Here is a 27,288-nt window from a genome sequence, read left to right on the forward strand (position 1 = left end):
ATTGTTCCTCGTGACAATCCAACCGCTCTAATAGAGTGTACCTTTGACCCAACTAGGCAATGGATACATCGCAAGAGAATGTGTCTACAATGTAGACAATGATTCTAGTCATACAATAACGATATGTTACGAGAACAAGCATTTTGATGATCCGAGAGTACCAAAGAGTTGTAATCTCCACCTATGGTCATCTGACGCGATCGTGAAGTAAAAGTAGTTTGGAACCAAAGTTTCCGATAATTCATTTACCATTCCCTTGTAAAGAGTAAAACGAAGAAGTATCACCATTATAGTTGACCAACAAAATTCATCAGCAACACTTACCTGGGTTCCATGAAATTCATTTTTCTTGAAGCTCTCCTTGATCAAAATATTCTCTTATTGGATTAACACCTTAAATGACTACTTTTATTGTGCCATTGTTTCCTATCTCCTATATCAAGGTTAAGAACCACTTTCAATTTACATAAAATTAGCTTACTCTCTCATGTTTTCAAACTCGTCCTGTATAAAACAATATTTTTACTCTCTGAATTCCTGCCGCAAACTCCCATATTTTGTGTTGTTTTAGTTATGGTTTTCAAAATGATCATATTCCTTTGTAATTGTCTCTTCCAAGGATAATATATTCTTTTAAGACCGTTAGTTGACCGTTTGTGTTCTCAAACATGTTTGTTGACGAGATCTTCATTTTATATGTGTACTTCCCCTCTTCTAAAGTCTAATACGATTATTGTATCTTGCTTTGAAATTCTCTGCAGCTCCATATTTAAAGCTAGCAATCCGACTCTCCTTTAACTAGTTTGCTCTTCCTCCTCTATGAGTTAGTATTCTCGATTTGCTTATAAACCTTGAGAATTCATTAACGTGACATCGTATCACGATGTTGTTGATCAAATCCTTGCTCTCTTCTTTTCAAATCCACTTGAAACCAATTATTTTCAATCTTACTATATTGGAGCAGCCATCCGGTGCGATCTAAGCTTTTGATTTGACCATTTGTGTTTTCAAACATGCTTATTGACTAGCTCTTTATTTCATATGAGTAGTCTCATCTTCTAAATTCCAACACGATTATTGTTTCTTGATTTGAGCTTTTCTGCAGCTCCACATTTAATGCTGGCAATTTGTTTTTTTCCCTTGACTAATTTCCTATTGTTGCCTCTATGACTTGGTTTCCTTGAGCTGCTTATAAACTTTGAAAATTTTGTTGACATGATCTTCTATCACCATGTTATTGAGCAAATATGACAATAGATTGCTTTTCTTATTCTTCTCAGATCAATCCGTGACCAATTATTTCAGTTGTCTAGTAATACCTGAAGCTTTTCTATTTGACTATCCATTTTGGATTTTAATAATTGCAACCTATTGTTGAAATCTAAATTCAGTTGATTCGAATCCTCGTTTTCGCAATTTATTCTATCCGGCAAGCTCTTACCACAAGAAAATTCTCAAGTCCTATGGGTATAGTTAAAGCCCTTTGAAGTTGTATCATTTCTTTTATTGGAGTGAGTCTAATGAGCCCCATTTGAACATAGTCCTTCCATTTTATGAAGACTTATTGTCAAGTTACCAGTGTGATTTTATGGTGAAACCATATGATTATGTAATTGAGCTAGTCATAGTCGTTTTGTTAAGTGACTCTATAATCTTCCAAAACAAGAACATTTTCAATAATCCTCTTTAAATTTCAGATTCAGTTTCTGTCTAAGATAAGACTATTAGATTAACTATCGACTTGAGATCTCATGGAGGGCATGAAAGACATTGACATTCGCAAAATACGCCTGAAGGATAAAGTACCCTGAAATGGACATAGAAGACTGGCAATCAAAGGAAAGGATCGACAAGTTGAAAGCCGGAAAAAGTCGTACGCCGAAGCATGTCACACGAATTTAACTTTTAGCATAAGAGAAAAATGAATATCTATAATTAATATTAATTGTAAGCTAAAACCTCGATTCATCGAATAATACGAAATCGTTAAGGAAGTGGGTCCAGTAGCATATCAGTTAGCACTACCACTAAGTTTTGCGAGCGTACACAACATGTTCCACGTTTCTCAACTACAAAAGTAAATGTCCAACACAAAATACATGATTCATCGTGAAGAGATTACGTAACACCCGACCTGAGTTATGAAGAAAAGCCGGTGACAATACTAGATCGAAAGGTGCAGCAACTTCGGAATAAATTAATTACTATAGTAAAGTTTTGTGGAAAAACCACGGACACGAAGAGAAAATGAAAGAGAAATATCCTGAACCTTTTTGCCTAGATACTTCCTAAATTTCGGGACGAAATTTCTTTTAAGGGGGGTAGAATGTAACAGCCCGAACTTTCGTACCTTATTACTATTACTATTATTATTATTACTAGTAGTAGTAGCAAAAAAAAAAATACTAGAATTCAAAACCTGCCCTTTTCATTCATAATAAAAATCGAATCTTGGAATTTAATAATAGTTGCTTTGTTCTCAAACGAACATTTCAAGTGCAACTAAGAGAAAAGAACCAAATAAAAGTTTATAATGTCCGACACATCCTTCCAAAGTCTGCTAAAGTACTACTATACAAATTTATCAAATTCCTGATCTATTACAATTAGAAAGAGACGTGCAAGTCCTGGGCAGCTCGTTCAATGTTTCGTGCTCACACTCCAAGGAGGAACAAATCATCATAGGAATTGCCAATGTTCTCCAAATGATTCTCTCCTACATAAGAAAATAATTAGAGAAAATATATATATAGATATATGATAAACTATTAGTAAAATCTATAAAGAAATGTGGGGAAAATCAAACTAAGATCACAATGCAGATACGGAGTGCCTGAGAAGATTCATCTCTGACAAAATGAACAAAATATCTATGACATACATCCAAACCTCCCCAAGTTAAACCTTTCCCCACCTGCTTAAGTAGCTTGCAAAGGAATTTAAGGGAACAAGTTTATAAACCCCCAAAGTTTCCTTAAACAGCCACCCATCATTTCAAAAATTCTCATCACACAAACACACATAGCATAAAAGAGTCCGAGGGGGGAGTTGCTGATAATTGGAGGATCAAATCAAGTCCCCAATCCAAACACTTTTCACACACAAACAGTAAGTCCCAAGCCTCTCTCTCTTTTCTTTAATGTATGAACAAGCATATGCATATAATTTGAAACTAGAATCCGTCACAACAAGTTTAACAACATATTCCATCATTGAAACTTCCAAATAGCATTTAGCAAGCAACAACATAATTGTTCAAATATCACCAAATGCATAAAGTAGACAACATAAGTCCTATAATCATAATAACACACAGTTTGAAGACTTATCTCCTCAGACACGAATCTGCCGGATTCCGGCGAATGGACTTTTAGGCACCCCATCGACACGAGGACAGTCCCACAATCCCGATATGTCACCAATTCAATGATTTCAAGACCTTTACACGTCTACAAGTTAAAAAGACCAAATTTTGAAATTCAAGATTTAATCTTTAGAAATAAAACAAAAAGGGGGAAATGAAAAAAAATTGGGCATACCTTACCTTTCGGGAGTTCGGCGAAGAGACGGAGACTGTGGTGGCTTCGGAGAACTGCTCCGGCAGCGCGAGGAACGGAAAGGGCCGGAGCCGCCGCTTGTGCATGCGCATTGGCGGCGGCGGCAGATATGGAAATTGAGGAGGGAGGCGGTGGATCGGTGTAGCCGGCGGCGGTGGGGAGAGAAAAGCCGAGAGGGAGACCGATAGGAGAGAAGGGGCGACGAAGCTATTTCTGAAATTGGGGAAAATTAGGAGAAAGAGAGAGAAGAGGGAGAGACGAGAGAGAGAGAGAGAGAGAGAGAGAGAGAGATGAAGAGGAGGAGAGAACACCGCCGAAGGAGTCGGCGGCGGCGGCGCTGAAGGGAGGTTGGCCGACGATCAGCAGCAGGCAGGAAGGGGAGAGCTCTTTTCCTATTCTTTGATAGTCACGGTGGAATGAGGAAGGAGAAGCATTTAGTTATTAGTAATGGATTTATTTGATTGGGCTACTGAATTTAATGGTTGGGCTAACATTTTATTTACTAGGCTAAACTAAGGTGTGAGATAATTTGAGCCCAACTTCTAAATAATTGGTGTTGCAATACATAATTTGAATAGGCCCAATCTGAGATCTAATCACTTGGACCGGAAATAAAGGGAAAGATTTGGAATTAGAATTTACTTGGAAAAAATTTAATATTAAATTTTGGTAATCTAGCATGAGCCAAATTAATCCGAGCCTAATAGAAAAAGAATGATCAAATAGTGTATGAGTTTTAGAAATTTCTTAAGGATGAGTGAAAAATAAAAGACATTAGTTAGGAGGCATGCATTCCTATTAAAGTTCAAGAATTTATTGAAGTCTGATTGGTATTTTATATTATATTGTGATGTTTTCAAAAAGGCTATCTTTGCAAGTTAAAGTCGGAGCAAGAATTTCAAGTTAAGGAAATTAAACGAACGAGGTGAGCTTTCTTATACTAAAAATACAAATTATATTTTGTGAAAATTCGAAAACATGTTCGTGAATTGATATTGTCTTGCCATAAATGTTTTGTGTATGATGCATATCTGTTGGCTAAGGCCAAGTGAATTATGAATGATGATATATAAGTCGAATTCGGGTCCCAGTGAGGGTGGTGTCCCCGCTCGGACTAGTGTACACAAGGATACCTCTGGCCGTGAACGGACGGCAGAGAAGGTCACCGTGGAAGGTGGCCACCTTCCCGGCACAAGGATACCTCTGTCATGTTGGGCAGGGAAGGTGACCGTATGAGAACACCATCTCAGCGGCACAAGATGATCAGATATGGCTAAGTACAGGAAAAAGGGGCCCAATGTGAATATTTTTAGTAAGCTCAGGTCTTTTCAATAAAACCCCTGAGTGTTACTATGATGATGGCTTGACAATATTTTCAAATGTATATGTGTAATTTTCGGCAATGTGTTCACTGAGTACTTTTGTACTCAGCCCTGCATATATTTCTAAATATGCAGGTTAAGCGGTGGCGACGAGGGGCGATGTTGAGCAGAGATGGCGAATGTGTTTCAGTTTGATAAATGCTTGGATGCATCGTGTCTCCATACACGGTGTCATCCTCTCTTGACTCTTCCGCTGCAATGTAAATAACGAGCTTATGTTCTTTTGTATTACGCACTCTAATATATTTTGCCGGTTATTCTAATTTAATTTCGTTCATTCCAGTTTTGTCGAGATTTCCCTTTCTTCGCCGCTTCTTTAATCCTCCCCTAGTCACGATAAACTGTGTTTGCTATCCTTAGCAAAGTGCGGTCGTGACACTACCGGTTTCAAGCAGAAACATCCATCGATGATTCTCGAAGCCGTTGCTGACTACCGTTTGCGGATCTGGCATGCGTATTTCGGTGTTGCGGGTTCGAACAACGACATCAACGTTCTGCAGTCGTCGTCTATCTTCACTGATGAGTGTCGGGGAGAGGGTCCAGAGATCAGTTTTGTAGCAAATGGCACGCAGTATCGCAGGGGATACTATTTGGCAGATGGAATATACCCTCGTTGGCCCGTATTCGTCAAGACACTTCGCCAACCGGCTGGAGCGAAGAGACAATATTTTGCGCGAAAACAAGAGGCCGCTAGGAAAGATGTTGAGCGAGCTTTTGGTGTGCTCCAAGCGCGATGGGCCATTCTACGCTGCCCGGCACGAGTTTGGCACGGAGATGATGTCGCGAATATTATGGTAGCATGTATCATATTGCACAATATGATAATAGAAGATGAAGGATTTGCTACAGAACGTTGGGCGCCGGAAGATGGTGCAAGTACAAGTCATGGCGTTGCCTTCGCGCCGATACAGATGGGTGTACCACGTAGTAATGAATATCTGATCCAACGTTTCGCTGATATACGCAAGAGCACAACACATGACCAACTCCAGGTCGATTTGATTGAAGAGGTCTGGGCACGTAGGGGAGGCGACGTAGCGTGAAGAACATGTGTGATTTTCCGTAGATCAAATTTTCGCTGTAATTTTCCCTCACTTTAATCCGACGAAAATTTAGTTTTCAATTTTAATTTTATTGCACTAGCCGTTTTTCTCTAATTATTTTTAGTCCGATGATTTTAATTGTAATTGAATTAAAATATACAATAAATAAAATAAAGTGAAATTTGTCCATAAAAAAGTGCCCACTATTGCTGCAGACACTTTTTTTTGTGGCTGTGGACAAATAAAAAGTGGCTATGAACAAAAAAAAAATTGTCCACCAAAAGGTGTTCACCTACGGTGGATGCTCTAAAGGAGCCTAGAATATATCTCTGGACTGGAGTATAGGTTAAGTGTTTGAATGAAGTATACTAAAGTTAGAAATTAGTTAAATGTTTGTTACTTACTACGTAGTACATTATTACTTTATTTGGTAGAAAGTGGTAGCAGAAACTGATTGAGAATGGACCATACAAGAATAAGGTAGTGACTAGGGACAAAAGTAAGACTGGTTTTATTTTTGGAGGAAAAAGTTGCTTTCAATGTTATGATCATTAAAATGGTTTTTGTGATTTTGTTTTGGATAGTTAAAACCATTATTTTCAATTGTATTTCCAATAATAGACTATTTTGAAGACCAAAAATTACTACTATTGAGTATATATATTTTGGGGAGCCTATAGGAATTGGTCTCTATCTATTTACCTTTTTCTTTACAAAAAAAAAGTCCCATTTTCTACTAATAATTTTCATTCATTTTATTATCTCTCTCTTATTTTTCCGATTTTGCATAAAATCAGATGTCGTACACTATCATATTCATGGTGGTCGTTTGTAAAACTCATGTTTGCAAAGGGCATAGTATTGAACAGAAAGCCCAAATCATTTGGGCCAATGTTTCCATCCGCTATTTTTAACGGGCCGGTCCGAATCAAGATTGGGCTAACATCTACAATTTTTCATAATTTAATATTTGCAAAAAAAAAAATCAATAACTAATTTAAATCCAGATTCTAGAAAAAGCGGGAAATCCACAAGGTTTGATCTGCTGAATAATTTGCCCTACAGATTTCACTTCACTTCACTTGGCTCAAAACACAAACAGTTGGTGTGAGCAAGGAGAAGGAAATGTCGAAATTCGATTATCCCAGGCTCCCCCGCCACCAAATCGTCGCGGTACTGTCCGCGTCCCAGATCGCCGTCGTGTCGGAGTCCGAACTCCTCCGCCCCGACCCCGACCTCATCTGCAAACTCTACTCTCACATCCTCATCTACATGGACATTCTCAAGTAAGCTAAATACCCTAACCTAAATCTGCAATCAATTCTAGATTTCTCGTTTTCAAGTTATCGATTACGAATTTCCAGGGACGACGAAGAGCAGATGGAATTTGAGGCGCTGGAGCATATCGAAAATCCCGAACACCACTTGCACTCGATTCGGATCATGAATGTGTACGTCAAGCTTCGACAGCTTTTGACGGCTATTAGCTGTCCCAAATCCTTCACCCCTAAAGACTTGATTAAGCCAGAGGCTGACCGCACCGAGTTCTTCCTCAGCGCACTTCTCAATTTTCACCTCCACAGGTGATTGCAAACCAGTTTCTTATCATGATTCAGTACTGATATAACTGTTGAGCAGGGCATGATTTGAACTGATTATAATGTTTAGGAATGCAAAAATGGAGCTATTGAAGCCTATTTTTGACGATCTAGAACATTTTGAGCAGCAGAAGCTAGCTGCTGAAGCTAGAATTTTGCAGGTGCTTCATGATGTTTACACTGGTGCTTGTTCGGGGATTTGATAGGTATACTGCAAATATATCTTAACTATCTTTGGATATTGCAGTTGAATGCAGAGATAGCAGAGATTGAGGAGTTAAGAGAGAAGGACTTGCCGGGAGTGCAGGAATTGAGTTTGAAGATTAAGGAATTGCATCATACAGTTGATGAACTCAACAAGGATCAAGCGACGTTGAGGACTACGATCAAGCAATTGAAGGAGAAGAGCAAAGAAACTGATGAGAAGGTTTGGCATCTTGTTTGGCGTGTCTCTTTGTTGAGTAAACTTGGTTTCTCTGATGTGGAGTACTCTGATCCACTACACATTTTCATGAGGTTTTGCATTATCCACTAACAAATAATTTTACATTTTCCTTTGTGATTTTCACATTTTGAGCAAAGTCCTATTGCCTATTAACTTTTTATTGGAATACATGCTTTAGTTTTTTGGGTTGTCCCCATCAAGTTACAAACTGGTGTGGGCACAATCAACCAGGACCCTTCTGATCCTATTCTCTTTTTATCAGATCTCTAGTGCAGAATTTGCCCTTGTTCAAAGTGTTCAAGAAAATGCTAGTTTGCGTTCTAAAATCGTACAATCACCAGACAAACTTCAGGTAATGTCTGCATTAATTTTAGTCTGAATCTCAACTAACTTTGATGAAGTGTAATATATATCTCTATAGATGTTCAAAACATTTTCAAACAAAAAGCTGGCTAAGTTGCTGTTCATTCTCTGCTGGTTCTGCTGGCATCATATTACATGGCACTACTGTATCCTTGATTGCTTGAAAGCCAGATTTTTCAGCCAGATATAGTTTAGTTTGTGAAGTATACTCTTGTAGGGTAGGTCGGTAATATTACGAGGGATGAATCATCATATGGTTTAGGTTGCATAGGAGTTTTGCCTGTTTTGTAGGTGTTTATTGTTAGTCTTTGACTTTGATATGCATACACAAGTACACTTCAATCGTCATGTTCTTTCCAGACTGGCAGATGTTATTTTTACCAAAGTATGTGCACTTGTCAATTCTGTATTATTTAGCCTGATATTTAATGTGTCCGCCTTTCATTGTTCTTTTTTTTCTCCTCCTTTCATGTTCTTATTCGTTTTTGTTTGTGCATTGTCCTCTGGGTTCGAATGGGCTATTTTTACGTACTCCGTGAGAGGAACGAGTTTTAAATTTCCGTCTGAGAAAGTGTATTTACATTTCTCATTTCATACCTGAATATGTTCTCCCTTAGTAAGTGGACTGATGATAATAAAGGCTGCATTAAAATCCTAGTTTTTTTAATTCATTTTCAATAATTTCAGAGGGCTTTGGAGGAGAAAAAGTTGGCCCTAGCTGAGGCGAAAGATGCTGAAAGAGCTGCAATACAATCTTTTCAGGATAAGACTGCCAAGCTTGAGGCCTATGCTAAGGTCTTCAATGTTTCACATTTAATGGTCTAAATTGTAGAAAAAAAATTGCCGCTTAATAATTTTGCGAAGCATGTAAATTCAGTCCTGCAGTTCTGTTCTATTTATGATATATTTGAAAAGCAAATATATTTTACATTATATGTAGTGAGATTGATGAGATTTTATATTCTGATCCTCAGGCTTGCAAGAAAATCTCTAAGCACTTAAGTCGGATGCAGGCTGTACAAGAGCAGGTTTTAGTTTTTTCTTTTAGCCCAATACTTGCATTTGGAACATGTGAAAACAATTTTCCATGTAATCAAGTGCTCTATTTTAAGCTTGATACATGAATTGTTTTGTCGGCACTACAAACAGGTAAGTTCCGCAAAGTCAGTTGAGAAAGAAGTGAAGGTCCTCAAAAGTAAGCTTAGTGACGAAGATGTTCAAGTCAAATCACTGGAAGCAAAACTTGTAGATATGCAATCAAAAGGTGGGCACATTTTAAACTTTTTTCAGTAATGATCAGTTCTGTGATCTGATTCCTTAATTTGGACTGTTAACAGCGGACCAGCTAAAAGAATACAAGAGGCAACTGGAGAAAGAGAAAGCTATGCGCCAAGAAGAGGCAGATAAGGAGGTAAATAATGTCGAATTTGAAGTGGAATCAAAGAGGCGTGCATTAGAATTGAGGGAGAAACATGTGGAATCTGTGGTTGCAGAGGTAAGTTGATATATGAATTCTTTTGGTGGCTTATGTTATCTCTTTGACTTGTGACCAGTTTTACATTTAACGTATGTCAACATTTTGCAGGCAGAAGCTATAAATTTGAAGAGAAAAAACATTAGGGAGGAAGCAGATGCTAAAATTCAAAAATTAAGCCATAAATATGAAGAAATTGTGTCAGAGGTACTTATTTAAAAGTTATTTTCGCAGATGCTCGTAAGATTTTGTGTCTTGGCTATAACTATCTTCATATTCTAGAATGCATCTACAACAGTGCTGATAATTTATGTTGCATCCTTATCGATAAAAAAAATGAGTCCACCCTAATATTATCTCTCATGTGAGGGACAATAAGGAATAGGAAAGGGTGAAATCCTTTTTATAGGTAAGGATGAAAAAATAAAACAGGGATTTAAAAAGATAAATAAAAATATACCATATTTTCCTTATACCTCAAAGCAAACGCAACATGGTTTAGATATGGTTTAGAAATCAGTGGAAAAGGCAACTCAAATAGCTACTGATTTTGGAGTAGACGCTGCAATTTATGTTATTTACTAAGTGTATTTATTTCTCTTTCATTTTGATTATTTGTGCAGTTCGATAAGTATTCAAAATCGATAAGCAACTTGCTAGCATCAAATGGATAAGAACACGAAGCTGTTCGTGGAAGGAGCTTGTCTACTGCCTTCTACTAGTTTTTCTTAGTTGATGTTATTAGAGACCACTTGTATGAAGCTCCATATATGATCTCGTCCTATCACTGCGTGTCCAATGGTCTAACAGAATGTGTTGTACAAATGTATGGTTTCACACTGCGGCAAGCACTATGTCGTTTGAGGTCGTCTATGATAGACATCGACCGACAATATTTTTTTTGCGCGTGTAATTCATGTTCAAATCATAGCACTGCGTACTTGAGAGAGATTCTTTCTCGTCTAAAGTTTTATTTGCATCACGCACAAGAGCGAATGGTTCATGAGGCAAATAAACATTGCCGCAACGTGGAGTCTCAGGTCTATTTGGTTTCTAACGTTAGTCCACATTATATTCAGCTGTGAACAGAAAGCTCACCATCTGTTTTCCTGGGCCATTTGACTTTTGAAATCAAGGGTTGTTTGGTACTGTATATTTTTGTGGAAAAGGAGGAGCCACATATATCAAATATTTTATTGTTCATTATATTAATTGAAATAACTATTTAATTTATATCAAGTTAAATAATAAATGTACAATGTAGATAAAATATAAATATCAATTGAATCAGTTAAAAGAGTAGAGAATGGGGTACAAAAACATGACTCATGTCTCATGGAAGGTATCGTTGGGGGTAAATTTATTCATATTTGAAACTTTATACTGCTTCTATTTGTATCTGTAAAATGTCCATGAATATTCAGACAAGTCATTTATGGCCATGTGATTGTCATTTATGTAACTAGCAATAGGCAATTTATTGAAAGCTAATGATTAGCAAGTTCATTTATACTATCTCAATCTATTTTCAATAATTTTATTAGTATGAAATTAGTCAAATAAAAATATTACTCCTATTTGAATAATATTTGACGTTATTTTTAAGTACAAATTGCACACTTTACAGTTTAATCGACAGCTTAAAGTACAATTCACAACTAATAATTGATAGTATATTTTTTATAAAAGAAAATTTTCCAGATGATACCACATAGTTTAATTTCATCATTCCCCAAAATTAGAAACTTTAACTTTATTAAGTTTGAAAAAAGAAAAAGAAAAAGGCAATTCCACTCCACACTCCAATCCCACCCCGCCGCCTCTCCGCTCAAAATGCGCCTCCTCCTCCTCCTCCTCCTCCTCTCGTCGGCGCTCCTCGCCACCGCACACTACTTCCCCTCCACCCCCTCCCACTCCGACTGGAACCCCGCCCGCGCCACCTACTACGCCGCCACGGACCCAATCGACGCCGTCGGCGGCGCCTGCGGCTACGGCGACCTCGTCAAAAACGGGTACGGAAAAGCCACCGCCGCCCTCAGCACCGTCCTCTTCGAGAAAGGCCAGATCTGCGGCGCCTGCTTCGAAATCCGGTGCGTGGAGGACCTCCGGTGGTGCATCCCGGGCACCTCCATCATCGTCACCGCCACCAACTTCTGCGCCCCCAATTTCGGGTTCGACGCCGACGCCGGCGGCAAGTGCAACCCGCCGAACTCGCACTTCGTCCTCCCGATCGAGGCGTTCGAGAAGATCGCCATCTGGAAGGCCTCCAACATGCCGGTGCAGTACCGGCGGATACGCTGCCGGAAGGAGGGCGGCGTGAGGTTCACGATCGGCGGCGGCGGAGTGTTTATATCGGTGATGATTAGCAACGTGGCCGGCGCGGGGGACCTGTCGGGCGTGAAAATCAAGGGGTCGAGGACGGGGTGGCTGCCGATGGGGAGGAATTGGGGGCAGAATTGGCATATAAATGCGGATTTGAAGAACCAGCCGCTGTCGTTTGAGATTACGAGCAGCGATGGAGTGACGCTGCCTTCGTACAGTGTTGCCCCCAAGAATTGGGAATTTGGGCAATCCTTTGAAGGTAAGCAGTTCGATTCTTAGATTTTAGGGGTTTGGAGAAGAAGCAATGGCATTGGCGGTATTGAATCGATTGTTTGATAGTGTTTGGATTATCAGATTATGCTTGTGGTGAGAATTGAATTGTTGTATTCTACTCTAGTGTTATGTTTCTCCTAATTTTCCATAGCTATTTTCAGAAAGGGGAAAGAATTCATCAAGAAAGAGCCAAATTCAGTGTTGTCGGCAAGTTTTTATCTTATTCACTCAGATGTATAAAAAATACGTAGCGTATGATATTTTTATGTTGCGGCAGTGCTGCGAAGGGAAACAAATTTTTGAAGATTTTGTACTACTCCTGTACTCCACTTCTCATGTGTTAAGAGTTAGACTTCGCTCGTCTTTCTACAAATATACGTAAGAACTAAAAGAAGTAAGAATTGATACACATTGATTAACATATGACCCTAAACCGTTATTTTGAGCATCTCCAATGGCTTTAGAGCGTCCACAATGAGAATAAGTCAGTCATAGGTCAGCCACTCTCTCTGTCATATCATCAACATTAAAAATCCACTTGTCACATCAGCATTTTACTCAAATAGGCTATTCATAGCCCATAGGCCAGCCGCAATAAAAATAATTCAAAAACAACTACATTTACGGAATTAAACACAAAATACGGAATTAAATTTACGACACATGGGGGAGTGATCAATTGTTAACTCATCACTTAATTGCTAACTACAACTAATTTAAGGCCATAGGATTTTAGAAAACGTGTGGTCTACAATTTGCCACGTGTAATTTTCGTTTTTATTAATAAAATAAAAAAAGATAAAAAAAAAACGCCTAATTATGGCTTTAGATGAAAATGTCAATATACTGTTTCAGAAATATCAACACAATGCTTTGAGAATGTAACACAATGCTTTAAGAATGTTAACTCATTGCTTATATTGACATTCTACATGTATTATATTGACATATTTTATATAGTATGTTGACATTTCTGCTTTACGAAAAAATTGTAAAAATTTTGATTTTTTTTTTAAATTTTGACATCGGAACATATGCATGTATGATATCGTTGGAATCCTTATAAATTTATCTTTAATTTGATATATGTTATATGAATTTAACGTTTTGGGATTTCTTTTAAAAGTTAGTTATAACTAAATATGCAGTTAATTGACATTAATATCCCTATTGATATTTTATGGAATTAATCCTATGGCTTTATTGACATTTTTTTTATCGTATTGACATTTCGTGGTTGATGATCTAGGCCCTTAATTTGAATATCTAATGGTTATTATTTAATTGTAGTTAGCAATTAGGTATTGAGCAATATAACACTCCCCACGACACATGTACGGGAAAAATTCGTTACTTTTATTTAAATAAAAAAAAATACATTAACTAAAAATCAAAAAAATTACATAAATAAAAAAAATCCGAGCTTCCACACACGAGCCATCGCCCCACTCTACTCCTCACTAATTTATTAAAAAAATACATTAAAAAATGTTAGTATGCCTTGAATCCGTTTTAGTTTGCCGCTAGCCGAACGGGGGTCTCGCCCGGCCCGACGCTATGACATGTTTCTGTTTCAGGTCCTAATTTTCTATTGGGCCTAGTTGTTGTTGTCCATCGCTAGATGTTGCTCTTGTACAAAAATTTAGAGAGAGAGAAAATCGCGTATATATAGGTTTTCAAAAGTTTAAAAAAAAAAACGAAAATTGGGCGTTGGCCGATCGGCACGCCACAATGGCGGCCAGCGCACTAAATCGGCTAGCCCACGCCGATTTTCTCGCCGATTCTCGGCTGGCCGATTGCAATAGTTTGGCTGCCGATCGGCTAACGACACGAATCGGCTAGCCGCTATTGTGGATGTTCTTAGGCCAGCCACAGGCTAGCCACTCTCTCTCCCTGTCACGTCATCAGCACTAAAATTCCACCTGCCACATCATCATTTTAATCAAATAGGCTAGCCACAGGTTAGCCGCAATAAAAATAATTCAAAAACAACTACATTTACGGAATTAAACACAAAATACGGAATTAAATTTACGACACATATACGGAAAAAATTCTTTAATTTTATTTGAATAAAAAAATTACATTAACTAAAAATAAAAAAAATTACATAATAAAAAAAAATTCGAGCTTCCACACGAGCCACCGCCCCACTCTACTCCTCACTAATTTATTAAAAAAATACATTAAAAAATGCAATAAAAATGCAATAATTTTATATAAATTAAAAAAAGGCCCATCCTAAAAAAAATTACATAATTAAAAAAAATTATAAAAAAATACATTAAAAATGCAATAAAAAATGCATAAAAAATACATTAAAAAATGCAATAAATAAAAAAAATGCATAAAACAATACATTAAAAAAATGCAATCGGCTAGCCGAAATTGAGCCTACAATGACGGCTAGCGGGATCGGCCAGCGGTCGGCTAGCGCCCGCAAATCGGCTAGAGCTCGCCGATCGGCTAGCCGAAATGCCGCTGGCCGGTTCCAATAGTTCGACTAGCCGATCGGCTAGCGACGCAAATCGGTTAGCCGCTATTGGAGATGCTCTAACATTTCATATTTTACTTTTATACCTCTCCAACATAAAAAAAAAAGCATGAGAGATTATTGTAGGTATACTTACAAATATGATTGTCGTCCTAGTTAAACAATGTAACAATTCTTTTAATTAACAATAAAAAGAATGACAAGAGTTCTATGATGGAGTTGTTTAATGGATTTAAATATAAAAAAAATCGTAATTGAATATTCTAAATATAAGAGATATTTTTTACTACATAAGGAAAATATACTTTCATAATGAAACAAACTAAAAGGGAAAGATGACTATTTTGAATGGTTAGAACGGTGTATAATTTTTAAAAGGATTGATAGTCATTTAAATCACGAAGTTTAGTTAAATTCTTGTCATTTGAATTGATTATAGTAAATTACGAAATTTCAATTTTTCTTAATTGTCTCATCCATACACGAAATTTCATTTTTTTAACGATATTCAAAATGACGTGTTACTTCATTTTTTTTCTTTATATTCTTTTATTTTCTCATTCCACTTCTTATTATTCTGAAACACGTCATTTTGAATATTGTTAAAAGAAAAATTTCATGCATGGATAAGACAATTGAGAAAAAATAAACTTTTGTGATGTAGTATCCAATTCCAAAGTTTACAGTACAGACCAAAATTTGACCAAACTTCGTGATTTAAATAATTATTATCCCTTTTGTAAATAGAGTAAAAACATGCTCAGTTGCACATGGTCAAAGGTTGCAAGACATGTAACAGCACTTCACAAAGTGTTAGTGTTGCACATTGTGTAGCAATTCGGGGTCTAAGTTGTACGAGATGCATAACTTTTGCAATTAGAGGTTTACCCAATTGAATTGCCACAAAGCTACAAGCTTTGTTGGTAAGCATGACTAGAGGTGGGGAATTATACCGAAATATCGGATTTATCGTACCGAAAAAATACTGATTTGTCGGTACGGTATGATACCATACCGAAAGATTCCGTACGGTAACGGTATTAGATTTCCTATACCACGGTATACCGACATACTGAAGATTCGGTATATAACGACGCCTCAGTATATCGTGGTATAGAGGTATACCGTTGATTATTAAATATATAATATAATATTTATGTTATATCTATAGGATTATTATGGTGTGTGATCAAATACTAACTAAGTTACAGCAATAAGTAATAACTAATATCAACACATAGACATAAATTTATCAATCTTCTTGTTTTGATAAAATTATGTCTTTGTATTGATATTTAAATTTACATGTTGTATTTGCGTTGATAATTTTAATACGCATAATTGAAAGTTATTAGTTATTACTGTAAATTAGTTAGCACGCTATCGCAACCCTTATTGTTATATGGAGTATATAAAACCTTTATATTTATAGCAGGTTCGATCCTTCACTCACCAGCAAGATTCTAAGAAATGAAGATAATGTTGTTCATGATTTTATAATTTGTTTTTATTTGGTTGTCGAAGTTTTATAAATTTGAATATTAGAATGAATGTGTGGAATTTAACTGATTTGTACTCCCTCCGTTCCTTCATAGTTGAGTCATTTTTCCATTTCGGGAAGTTCCCTCATAGTTGAGTCATTTCCATTTATAGTAATTTTTTCCTCCCTCTTACTTTATTCTCTCTACTTTATTCACTTTTTACTTTATTCTCTATACCTTTTTCTCTTTCTTACTTTTTTATCTATTTATTTAACACACTCAACATTCATTTCTTAAACTCCGTGCCAAAAAGTTCCGCCTCAACTATGAGGGAACGAAGGGAGTACTTTTTAAAGTAGTTGAACAACAGAATTGTTTTTTTTTTATAAATATTTTGGGTATAATATATTATTTTTCCAGTATAATAGGTATAACGGTATGTCGTACCGAAGTTCGGTATACCACAAAAGTAAGGTATACCGGAATGCGTACGATATACCGAAAATACGGTATGGTAACGGTATCAAAAACTACCATACCGAGTATACCGAAAAATTTGGTACGGTATCAGTATGATGTTTTGTCATACCGTAACTTTCGGTACGGTATACGGTATGACACTCAAAATATGGTATACCTTAACGAACCACCCCTATACATGGCTCAAAGGCATACCGAGTTGTATTCTTAAGCAATCTTCTCCGAAAAGGATGAAGTTTTTTGTTGGTTGGACATAATGTGATTTCACTTACATAGGCATATACTTTGAAGATTTTCATTGTTTGTTATTCGGTTTACAAGACATCGAGAGATATAGACACAAGTGGGAATATGTGCTTCAATGAACAATTGTATAAAGTCCAAGCAAGGGGAGACGGCGAGCATATGCAAGGAGATGAGTAGTTTTAATTGAGACACAACTTTAAAACTTAACATGTTGTAAAGATCAAACATGTTAGTGTTCGGACTCATTCCCTGTAGTATTATACTCCTTCCATCTTATAAAAACAGTATTCATTTCCATTTGGTCCGTCCTACAAAAATAGCCTCTTTCTATTTTTGGAAACTTTTTTTTCTCTTATAAAGTGGGTTCCATTATTTATTAACAATATTTCAATTACATTTTTCTTTCTACATCTCTCATACTTACCGATTTTGCATTATTACCCGTCCTATCTTTAAAGTCCCTATTTTTATGGAACGAGAGGAATACTAATATTGATCTATTTTTGGTAAAGATATTGTTCATGGAAAGAGTAGGGTTTGATACGTAGGAATTTTATTTTTTTAAATGAATAAGAAAATAATGTAAGTTTGATTAAAAAACTAGAAATAATTAAAAATTGCACGCCAAGTCTCATTAAAAAGCCAAAACGCTCGTGAAAAGCGCGTGGCAACAAAATTACCCGCACTGTAGCAGTCCCACCCTTTCACACCCGCCGCCGCCGCTCCTTCCTTGTATATAGAGGAAAGGGAAAAAAAGCAAACGAAGTTAGAGAACCCTAGCCTCCTCCCTCCCTCCCTCTCTCACGCTATCCACCAATGGCGCAGTCCCTAGAGCTTCTGCTTATCCAGTTCCTCATGCCGGACAACGACGCCCGCCGCCAGGCCGAGGATCAGATTAAGCGGCTGGCCAAAGACCCGCAGGTGGTGCCGGCTCTCGTCCACCACCTCCGCACCGCCAAAACCCCCAACGTCCGTCAGCTCGCCGCCGTTCTCCTCCGCAAGAAGATCACCGGCCACTGGGCCAAGCTGTCGCCCGAGCTCCGCCAGCTTGTCAAACAATCTCTCATCGAGAGCATCACCGTGGAGCATAGGTTTTGCCTCTTTTGTTGATTCAAACGTCGAAACATGTTTTCGCTTTTTCAATTTTTCAATTTTCTGACTTCTGATTGAATTCGCCTTAAGTTTCAATGCTGTGTTCTGTATACTTCAATTGGACAACGGATAATCAGAATCTCATATAGTTATCTATCCTCTTTGGCAGTCCACCAGTGAGGCGAGCTAGTGCAAATGTGGTTAGCATCGTTGCCAAGTATGCCGTCCCAGCTGGAGAGTGGTCGGATTTGTTGCCATTTCTATTCCAATGCAGTCAAAGTGCACAAGTAGAACACAGAGAGGTGTGTTGCTAGATGTGCAGATCACTGAAGTCCTTTTTAATTACTGTTGTTCCATTTATGGGGATCATGTATAAACAGATATTCAAGCCACAATATAAAATTTGATTGCAATAGTCAACCAGTATTTAAAAACCATAGAAGTGAAACTAAAGCATTTCTTTGTCCATCTCTAACTGTCACGGTTTACTGGATTTACAACTTCTCAGATCGCCATATTTTCTGCATTTTGTTTCTCCTAGCCTTTTTCTAACTAGTCCTAAAAGAGAGATGAGACTTTGAGCTTCTTCTATGGGAGCTGTTGTAAGCTTATTAAACAATTCTTCAGTTTAGATTGCACCTCTATAGTCCAGCCTGCACTCAGTGGGGAAATATTTCACATGTGCTGATGTGGATTCTTTCCTTTTTTTTGTTTTTTCAATTGACTATATGAATTTGAACATTCATTTTAGACTGACTAGCTAACTTAATAATGATTTCTTTTTCCCTTTGATCCTTTTTTGGCTGCTCTTTTTTAATGTACTTGCATAATAATCTTTGTTTTTCTCCTAGGTGGCGTTGATACTTTTCAGCTCCTTGACAGAAACTATTGGAAATTCGTTTCGACCATATTTTGCAGATTTGCAGGCTCTGCTACTTAAGTGCCTTCAGGATGAGACCAGTAACTGTGTTAGAGTTGCTGCTCTCAAGTAAGATAATTTCTTGAGGATTTGTGGGGAATGATAATATTTTATGATGGATGATATATCCGCGGAAGGTTCTTACATATGTGTTTTGCTATGTCAGGGCGGTTGGTTCTTTTCTGGAGTTCACTCATGATGAGGTTGAAGTGGTGAGTTTAGATTTCTTTGCTTCATTGGCTATCTCTTGATCAAGCTACTCAGCTAAATACTCTTTATTACAAACATCTGATGTATTAATACTTAACCTCATGACTAGATAGAAGTAGTGAGTTCAAATTTGAAATTTCTGCCTTTTATTGGCTCTCTGGATCCAGCTGCTCACAGTGAAATTCTTTCTGTTTTTGCTACAAAAGTTCTATATAGATACTTATATAATGTCTTGTTGAATACTTGAATAGTGGTAAACTCATATTATTGTGTGATTCAGACACATCTCCTTTGATGATTAATTTGTCATTCTCGATTTCATGAAATCAATTTTCTGATCCGAATGTTGAACAATGCTATTTCAATAGTCACAACAGACATTTTAGTACTGCAAATTGATGATTGACCTTGTTCTTTTAATTTCCTATTTCTACTTGAAACTATGTTACCTTCTGGATGCATTCCTAAGGACAATGCTTGCATGTTGTAGATCAAGTTCAGAGAGTTTATTCCTAGCATTTTGAATGTATCGAAACAATGCCTTGATTCTGGCGAGGAAGATGTTGCTATGATTGCTTTTGAGATCTTTGATGAGTTAATCGAGTCTCCTGCTCCTCTCCTTGGTGATTCTGTGAGAGCCATTGTTCAGTTTTCTCTTGAAGTTTGTTCAAAAGATAATTTGGAACCTAATACGCGTCATCAGGTTAACATCACCAAACATGATACTTCCTTGCAGTTTTAGCATTCTATACTTAGGAGTTGGCTTGACTTCTCATTGCTTCATTTGTGGTAGGCTATTCAAATAATTTCATGGCTTGCAAGATATAAATCAAGTTCCCTGAAAAAGTACAAGTTGGTTGTACCAATCCTGCAAATCATGTGCCCTTTACTTGCAGAGTCAACCGACAGGGATGATGATGATGATCTGTCACCTGATCGAGATGCTGCTGAGGTTATTGATACTATGGCCATAAATCTGTCAAAGCAAGTGTTTCCTCCCGTTCTCGAATTTTCTTCTTTGAGGAGTCAGGATGCAAATCCAAAGTTCAGGGAGGCTTCAGTTACAGCTCTAGGTGTTATATCTGAGGGCTGTTTGGAGTTGATGAAGGGCAAACTGGAACCTGTTCTTCATATTGTCTTGGGAGCTCTTAGAGATCCTGAGCAAATGGTGCGCGGGGCTGCGTCTTTTGCACTCACACAGTTTGCTGAGCATCTGCAGCCTGAGATAGTATCTTACCATGAAATTGTTCTTCCTTGTATTTTGAATGCTCTAGAAGATGCATCTGATGATGTCAAGGTTGATGCATACATAGTATTATATAGGCTTTTATTGTATCATTTCTTTGCTTTATCTCATAGTAATATTTAACTTGTCATAACAGGAGAAGTCATATTACGCACTAGCAGCATTTTGTGAGAACATGGATGACGCAATTCTTCCTTTTTTGGACCCTTTAATGGGAAAATTGCTTGCTGCTCTCCAAAATAGTCCCCGTAATTTGCAGGAGACATGCATGGTACCGTACTTCTACATTGGCAGTCTAATGTTCCAACTTAATGTTTTAACATTCTGTTTGCTGGTATTGTAGTCAGCAATAGGCTCAGTTGCATCTGCTGCAGAACAAGCTTTCCTTCCATATGCAGAAAGGGTTCTTGAGTTGATGAAAATATTTATGGTGCTTACAAATGACGAGGACCTCCGTTCAAGAGCAAGGGCTACCGAGTTAGCTGGTATAGTTGCAATGTCTGTTGGCAGGGCTAGGATGGAGCCAATTTTGCCCCCCTTCATTGAAGCTGCAATATCTGTATGAAGCTTTTCATCTGTTGTCCTGCAGTTATCACTTAGAATTTTTGATTGAGGGATATGATATTTCAGGGTTTCAGCCTGGACTTCAGTGAACTCCGGGAGTACACTCATGGATTCTTCAGCAATGTTGCTGAACTTTTAGAAGATGGGTTTTCTCAGGTAGGTTTTATTCCATAATGCTTTAACACACAGACAGAGATCTTACATCTAAAGCATCCATTGTATGTTGGAACAGTACCTTCCACATGTTGTTCCTTTGGCCTTTTCCTCTTGCAACCTTGATGATGGTTCTTCCGTGGATGTTGAGGAATCTGATGAGGATGATAATGTCAACGGATTTGGTGGCGTCTCTTCTGATGATGAAGCACACGATGAACCTAGAGTTCGTAATATTAGTGTAAGAACAGGTGTTTTGGATGAGAAAGCAGCTGCTACCCAAGCTCTTGGCTTGTTTGCTCTGCATGCAAAGAGTTCCTATTCACCGTATCCTTTTTTTCTTCCTATGCATGTATGTGTATGTAGTTATCCTTGTATGGCTGCATTAAAGGGACAGTTTACGATAATTTGCTACCTTAATTACAATCAAAGGTACATAGAGGAGACCTTGAAGATTTTAATCAGACATTCTACTTACTTTCACGAGGATGTTCGCCTTCAGGCAATAACTTCACTGAAATGTGAGTAATAATGGTCATTGTGTACTTGAGTTGCTATACAGACAGTGTCTTCATAGGTCGTTCTTTATAATGATATATTTGTGCTTGTTATGTAAAAACATCATATAGAGTTACATTTCTTTGGAACTCATATCTGGACTTGGCAAAATGCTCCCTTGCACAATTCTCCTTGAAGATTATTGCAGTGCTTTCTGATATTTACTGATTGGTTTGTAATAAATTCAGCAAATGTTACATGGATATTTGTAAAGATGCTAAACCATCAGTTCCATTAGAAATGTATACAAATGCTTCATTGTGATGACAATCTGCTTTCAGTTTCCATAGCATCCTAGTAGTCCTTGTTTCATTGTCTAGTCCTGTTTTGTCAAGTATGAGACAGTAAGCTATCTGAAATTCTTAATTCAAGTTAAAAGTGGAAAAAAGTACTACCACCATTGGTTTTTCTACTTGTATTTTGGACTAGAAACTTGCCTTTTTTGCTCTCACTTTGTTCCTGGTATGATGCTCATCCGATTGTACTTAGGTGGCACACAGTATATTCTGCTACGTTATATACTCTTACCTTCTGAATTTGTTTGTCACTGCCAGATATATTGGAAGCAGTACAAGCAGTTTTCCAGAATCACAATGTGAGTGCAGAATAATCATTCTGATTGACCATTTGATTATGAGTTCCTTATCTTTTTTGTTAGGAATGAAAATCTGTAGCATGGGTATGTATTTCCATTTGCACTGTGTATTTAGTTGAGTGGCAACATTTTGGTTCAATCATTACTTCGAGTTGTTTATTTAGCTTCAACTTTAAGAGGTTCAGTGGTGTCATTCTAGTGAATATCAATTGCCTACTTCTGGATTTTTCTGACACAATCTTAAATTTATTATTTGCAGGAGGGAATTATTAAGATAAAAGAGGTTTTTGGTGAGAATTTGTTGTGTTCCGGATTTTCTTTATAAGATAATCTATTTTAGGAAAAACAATAATTAACTATTTGTCAATAGATACTGTGCTGAATATATATATCAAGACAATGACTGAAGATGATGATAAAGAAGTCGTAGCTCAGGCTTGCATGAGTGTTGCTGACATCATGAAAGATTTTGGATTCATGGCTGTTGAGCCTTGTAAGTTGTAAAATTTGACCATCTTTTTTATGAATTCCTGTGGACATGTACTCTGGTCTATAGAAACTTATAACCTGTTCCCCTCTTCTCTGCAAAACCAAATTCAGATATACCTCGCCTTGTTGAGGCAACTTTGGCACTACTCCGGGAGGAGTCTACCTGTCAGCAGATAGAGTCAGACAGTGAGGTTGATGAGGATGATGCTGACCACGATGACGTACTCATGGATGCAGTTTCTGACCTCCTTCCTGCTTTTGCCAAGGCATTGGGTGCTCAATTTGCACCAATCTTTTCACAGCTGTTTGAGCCTCTAATGAAATTTTCGGTGAGTGGGTAGCTATTAAGTATTGAGTTAGATTACGGACTTTTTTTGAATCCTAATACAAGAAATTTTCTAATGCAGAAACAATCACGCCCACCACAGGACAGGACAATGGTTGTTGCAACCCTTGCTGAAGTTGCTCAGCATATGGGTGCTCCAATTGCTGGCTATGTTGATGTAACTTTCTAAGAAATGTCAATTCTTATCTTTGTTTTACTTCAAAATAATTGATTCACCAAAAATAAAATGTGTTTTAGGCTGTAATGCATCTTGTGCTCAAAGAATTGGGATCACCAGATGCAACAAATAGAAGAAATGCGGCATTCTGTGTGGGTGAACTGTGCAAAAATGGTGGCAGCTCAGTCGTAAAGTAATCTTCTACTCAACCAAATACTTTTTTGCTCTGTTACTTTTGAGATATTTCGAAATAATAGTAGTAGTATCTTACTTAAAAAGAAAATTTGTACAGTATTAGATTTCAGCCAAAATGTGAATAAACCTTCAATTGCAATTTTGTGACTCCAAATCTGGATCATCAGCTTCTTTCCAATCATAAGAGAGCAGTCTTCAGTGTGTTAATTCCATACTCCTTCCGTCCCATAAAAAGATGCACCGAATCTTTTGGGCATGAGTTTTTAGAAGTGTTTTTGTATTTTGACTGGAGAAAGACCCCACTAGTGTTTCTATGATGAGTGGAGAAATGTCCCACTCTAGAGGTATTGTTATGCAAAGTGATTGATACTGTAACAGTTGTATTTGGGTATTGTGCAAAAAAGAAATATGCATGTTTATGGGATGTAGGGAGCATTATACTCTGTTCTGCTTATCTATGTCGTCTTAAGGGTCTCTGTATTTCTTGCTAGGTTTCCTTTGAGTGCCCTGAAACTTCTTCTGCTCTAGACCTGATGCCATTTTTTTTTGGATCTTATTCTCTTTCAAAACTCTGCACATTATATTTGGCCTTGGCTGATCTGTATGTTTTCTCTAATTGTCATCTGTTGCTATTGCTTGTTGTTTGAAATAGATACAATGCTGACATTTTGAGTCGCCTTCATCCCTTATTTGGGGAATCTGAGCCAGACAATGCAGTGAAGGATAATGCTGCTGGGGCAGTGGCAAGAATGATAATGTCTCACCCAGAGAATATCCCACTGCACCAGGTTGATCTCTTCTTCTTCCCTTCGGATTGTTTTCTGTTTTTCCGTGATTATATGTCCTCTTATTTTATCAGTTTCTACCTTTATCTTCTTCTATTTTTCCATAATGATATTTTCCCTCCTTTTATCAGGTTATACCCATTTTACTGCAAGTGCTTCCTTTGAAAGAGGACCATGAAGAATCTACAGCTGTTTATGGATGCATCTGCAATCTAGTTTTATCATCTAATTCTCATGTAAACTTTCTTCAGTTTTGAGCTACAGATCCTTTTAACTTGATTGTGGTTTCTTGTTTTGTTTTTTGTCAGCAATTCTCCCTTTTCACTTTCCAGTGATATTGTTTCTATCTTTATTTGCAGATTCTTTCTTTTGCCCCTCAGCTGGTTAGCATATTTGCTCAAGTTGCTGAATCACCCGTTGAATCTGATGAAGTTAAGTTCCATATAGGACGGGCATTCTCCCATCTGATATCAATTTATGGCCATCAAATACAACCTGTCTTGGGCAATCTATCTCCTGCCCAGGCTAATGCTCTAGCCGCAATTGCACCTAAGAGCTGAGATATGCTCCCTGCCGGGGTTGTTTTTTATTCAGAGCTTCTTTCTACACCAGTGAGCTTCCATAGTTGATGCCATTATCACAATGGCGACATATTATATTTGAAATCAAGGTACGTTATTATCCATTATTGGAAAAAAGAATATAATGATTCACAGAGTAAATCTAGTGTTATTATATAGTACTATGCTTTATGAGTTTTATATTCGTTGAGTAAACACTAAATATTCTCAAATTTATTAAAACTTTACTGTGCCAGAAACTTAGACTGACTTGACATTGTTAACTCCTTTGTTATATGTTATAATGTTTTCTGAAATACTCCATACTTTTGCCATATCCCGTCGCATAACTTGGTATGGTTCTGATTCAAACCTGATCGAATTTTAATTGTGTGATGCCACTGCAACCTTAAACGTAAATTCTTCCTATCTAAGGAACCGAGCAATGACCTAAACCCATTGCACTGGTAGTTTATTGTTTCATTTCAAGAAATTGAATCTTTGATTGGAACCCAATTAGAATAAAATCAAGTTTGCTCGAACTTGATCTTATGATGAATAAAGCATAGTTTCTCAAGGGTGCTATTATATTTTCATATCCTTTTTCTTTGGATCATGAAAATCAATCTTAATCTAGAGTCGACATATAGCTTCATTAACCTTTTTGTTGTTTTGCAGGTAAATCCAAACTATTTTTTTGATCTGCTGCTGCTGCTGCTGCTTGTATTTGGTATTCCAGTTTCAGATTTGTATCATTTCCTCATTTTTTTGGTTTGTCAAGGCGAGGCGTTTTCTACAATTTTCTAGTTCGGGGATTATTTCATCCCCCAATTTTGGTGTGTATTCAGATGTCTTTTTTTTTTTCTTAGTCTCCTTATTCTTCAATTGTTTGCAAGGGCTGGTTGCTGTTTATTATTTCAAAAGTTAGCACAAATTACTGGAAATTGTTACATATTTAAGTGCTTGAGATACATTTGGTCTTGATTCCACAGTGCATGAAATTGTTGCTTTTTCTGAAATGAAAAAATGATTGTCAAAAATTACATGCTATGTAAATGTGTACTAACATGGTGACATCTAAAAATAAATTGCATGCACTGTTTTGTGGGATGTTAGTCTATATACCTTCCATCTTCATGGTTTTTTTTACAATTTTGTCTATTTATACAAATTTGTGTTTTTATATTTTGGTACACATTCACTTACAAAACACTGTAAGCCACTTACAATTCATGTTCACCAAAAATGCAAAATTTAATTATCCAATGTAAAACATGTCTCTCAACCATTATTTAAAATTTGTACCGTCCTTATGATGGATCGGGGGATGTTTTTTATGTTATACAAACAGAAGTGGTTATTTCATGATAATCATAGATCATAGAATGATCAGTGTAACACATTCCAAACGTACAAAATTACTAGTGATTCCGTCGATAATGCCGTCATGTGAAAATATACTACTAGTAGTATTACATTTTAGAATTGAAACTGGTAATTACACGATAAAAATGTTGAATTTTTAGGGTTTTGACGTGTTCACAGTTTAAAATATTTTAATGTTATAGGCAAAAAAGAAAACAAAAGAACAGGAAATAACTATACCAAATACGATATGCATGTGATGATTTCTAAATAGGGTAAACTAAAGAACAGATTTTGCAAGACAATTTTCAAACGACCAATCAAATTAGGTGGATTATGAACATAAACATGCAAATAGAGTGAAAACCCAGTTTATTTCAATCGACACAAACCGGTTTTATTTTATCTAACAAAATTTGGAAGTTATATAACATTTGGAGGAACCAATTAAAGGTTATTTCACCATTTTCAAAACTAAACTTGCCAAATCAAAATACCTTAAGTGAGGACTGTCTCGAGTTAAAAGAGTACTCCATAACTTTGTGGATATTGAAAAGTAAATATTTTAATATGTCAATTAAATGTGAATATCTACTGAATCCATTTCTATGCTTCGTCCATTGTCACTCATCACATAATGGAGTATATATATAGCATTTTCAATTGATTATCCGTATACACTTTCCTTTTTGTGACAAAAAAAATTTCTGTGTGAATAGTTCGTAATAAAAAGTACTCCCTCCGTCCCGCTTTAGCAGTCCCATTGACTTTTCTGCACTCGTTTTGTAAAAATGATAATAAATAGTTAAAGTGGAGAAATAATAAAGTAAAAAAGAGAATAATGTAGATAAGACTCTTCTCTGCATTATTCTCTTTTTTACTTTATTATTTCTCCA

General features: G+C 36.9%; 3 protein-coding genes and 1 long non-coding RNA gene across 4 annotated transcripts; 3 read left to right on the forward strand and 1 right to left on the reverse strand.

The window, feature by feature from the left end:
- Positions 1 to 2,867: 2,867 nt before the first annotated feature.
- On the forward strand, positions 2,868 to 10,821 carry LOC125204612 (kinetochore protein). Its single transcript, XM_089060102.1, has 13 exons — positions 2,868 to 3,108; positions 4,422 to 4,482; positions 7,048 to 7,268; positions 7,347 to 7,565; positions 7,651 to 7,741; positions 7,828 to 8,007; positions 8,288 to 8,377; positions 9,076 to 9,183; positions 9,363 to 9,416; positions 9,538 to 9,652; positions 9,726 to 9,883; positions 9,974 to 10,069; positions 10,486 to 10,821. The coding sequence occupies exons 3-13, from the start codon at positions 7,108 to 7,110 to the stop codon at positions 10,534 to 10,536; spliced, it is 1,323 nt and encodes a 440-aa protein (XP_088916228.1). The 5' UTR covers positions 2,868 to 3,108; positions 4,422 to 4,482; positions 7,048 to 7,107; the 3' UTR covers positions 10,537 to 10,821.
- On the reverse strand, positions 3,193 to 3,953 carry LOC148923767 (uncharacterized). The gene is made up of 2 exons (XR_016132377.1): positions 3,545 to 3,953; positions 3,193 to 3,449 (listed from the first exon to the last, which is right to left on the reverse strand). It is a non-coding gene; the product is annotated as an uncharacterized LOC148923767 (long non-coding RNA).
- Positions 10,822 to 11,579: 758 nt separating the features above from the next.
- Positions 11,580 to 12,773, forward strand: EXPA13 (expansin A13). Its single transcript, XM_048108125.2, has one exon. It carries the CDS (start codon positions 11,696 to 11,698, stop codon positions 12,461 to 12,463), a length of 768 nt encoding a protein of 255 aa, XP_047964082.2. The 5' UTR covers positions 11,580 to 11,695; the 3' UTR covers positions 12,464 to 12,773.
- Positions 12,774 to 17,821: 5,048 nt separating this feature from the next.
- Positions 17,822 to 26,011, forward strand: LOC125205739 (ARM repeat superfamily protein). The gene is made up of 21 exons (XM_048104830.2): positions 17,822 to 18,249; positions 18,420 to 18,552; positions 19,102 to 19,238; positions 19,336 to 19,381; positions 19,870 to 20,082; positions 20,173 to 20,676; positions 20,762 to 20,896; positions 20,969 to 21,184; positions 21,256 to 21,345; positions 21,422 to 21,669; positions 21,775 to 21,863; positions 22,455 to 22,495; positions 22,755 to 22,785; positions 22,866 to 22,988; positions 23,096 to 23,313; positions 23,392 to 23,487; positions 23,568 to 23,680; positions 24,335 to 24,470; positions 24,599 to 24,703; positions 24,827 to 25,137; positions 25,706 to 26,011. Exons 1-20 carry the CDS (start codon positions 17,975 to 17,977, stop codon positions 25,025 to 25,027), a joined length of 3,150 nt encoding a protein of 1,049 aa, XP_047960787.1. The 5' UTR covers positions 17,822 to 17,974; the 3' UTR covers positions 25,028 to 25,137; positions 25,706 to 26,011.
- Positions 26,012 to 27,288: the final 1,277 nt, after the last annotated feature.

The sequence above is a fragment of the Salvia hispanica genome, chromosome 6, assembly GCF_029641045.1.
Source record: "Salvia hispanica isolate PSC_SH4W2 chromosome 6, Shi_PSC_v1, whole genome shotgun sequence".
Taxonomy (NCBI): domain Eukaryota; kingdom Viridiplantae; phylum Streptophyta; class Magnoliopsida; order Lamiales; family Lamiaceae; genus Salvia; species Salvia hispanica.

Bases quoted from the DNA above. Each gene is read 5' to 3' on its own strand.
- LOC125204612 (XM_089060102.1), top strand. From the start codon at position 7,108: ATGTCGAAATTCGATTATCCCAGGCTCCCCCGCCACCAAATCGTCGCG. The intron at 9,417-9,537 runs GTTTTAGTTTTT...CACTACAAACAG, and splicing joins TGCAGGCTGTACAAGAGCAG to GTAAGTTCCGCAAAGTCAGT. The intron at 10,070-10,485 runs GTACTTATTTAA...TTATTTGTGCAG, and splicing joins ATGAAGAAATTGTGTCAGAG to TTCGATAAGTATTCAAAATC.
- LOC125205739 (XM_048104830.2), top strand. From the start codon at position 17,975: ATGGCGCAGTCCCTAGAGCTTCTGCTTATCCAGTTCCTCATGCCGGAC. The intron at 21,864-22,454 runs GTGAGTAATAAT...TGTCACTGCCAG, and splicing joins GGCAATAACTTCACTGAAAT to ATATATTGGAAGCAGTACAA. The intron at 23,488-23,567 runs GTAACTTTCTAA...AATGTGTTTTAG, and splicing joins CAATTGCTGGCTATGTTGAT to GCTGTAATGCATCTTGTGCT.
- EXPA13 (XM_048108125.2), top strand. From the start codon at position 11,696: ATGCGCCTCCTCCTCCTCCTCCTCCTCCTCTCGTCGGCGCTCCTCGCC.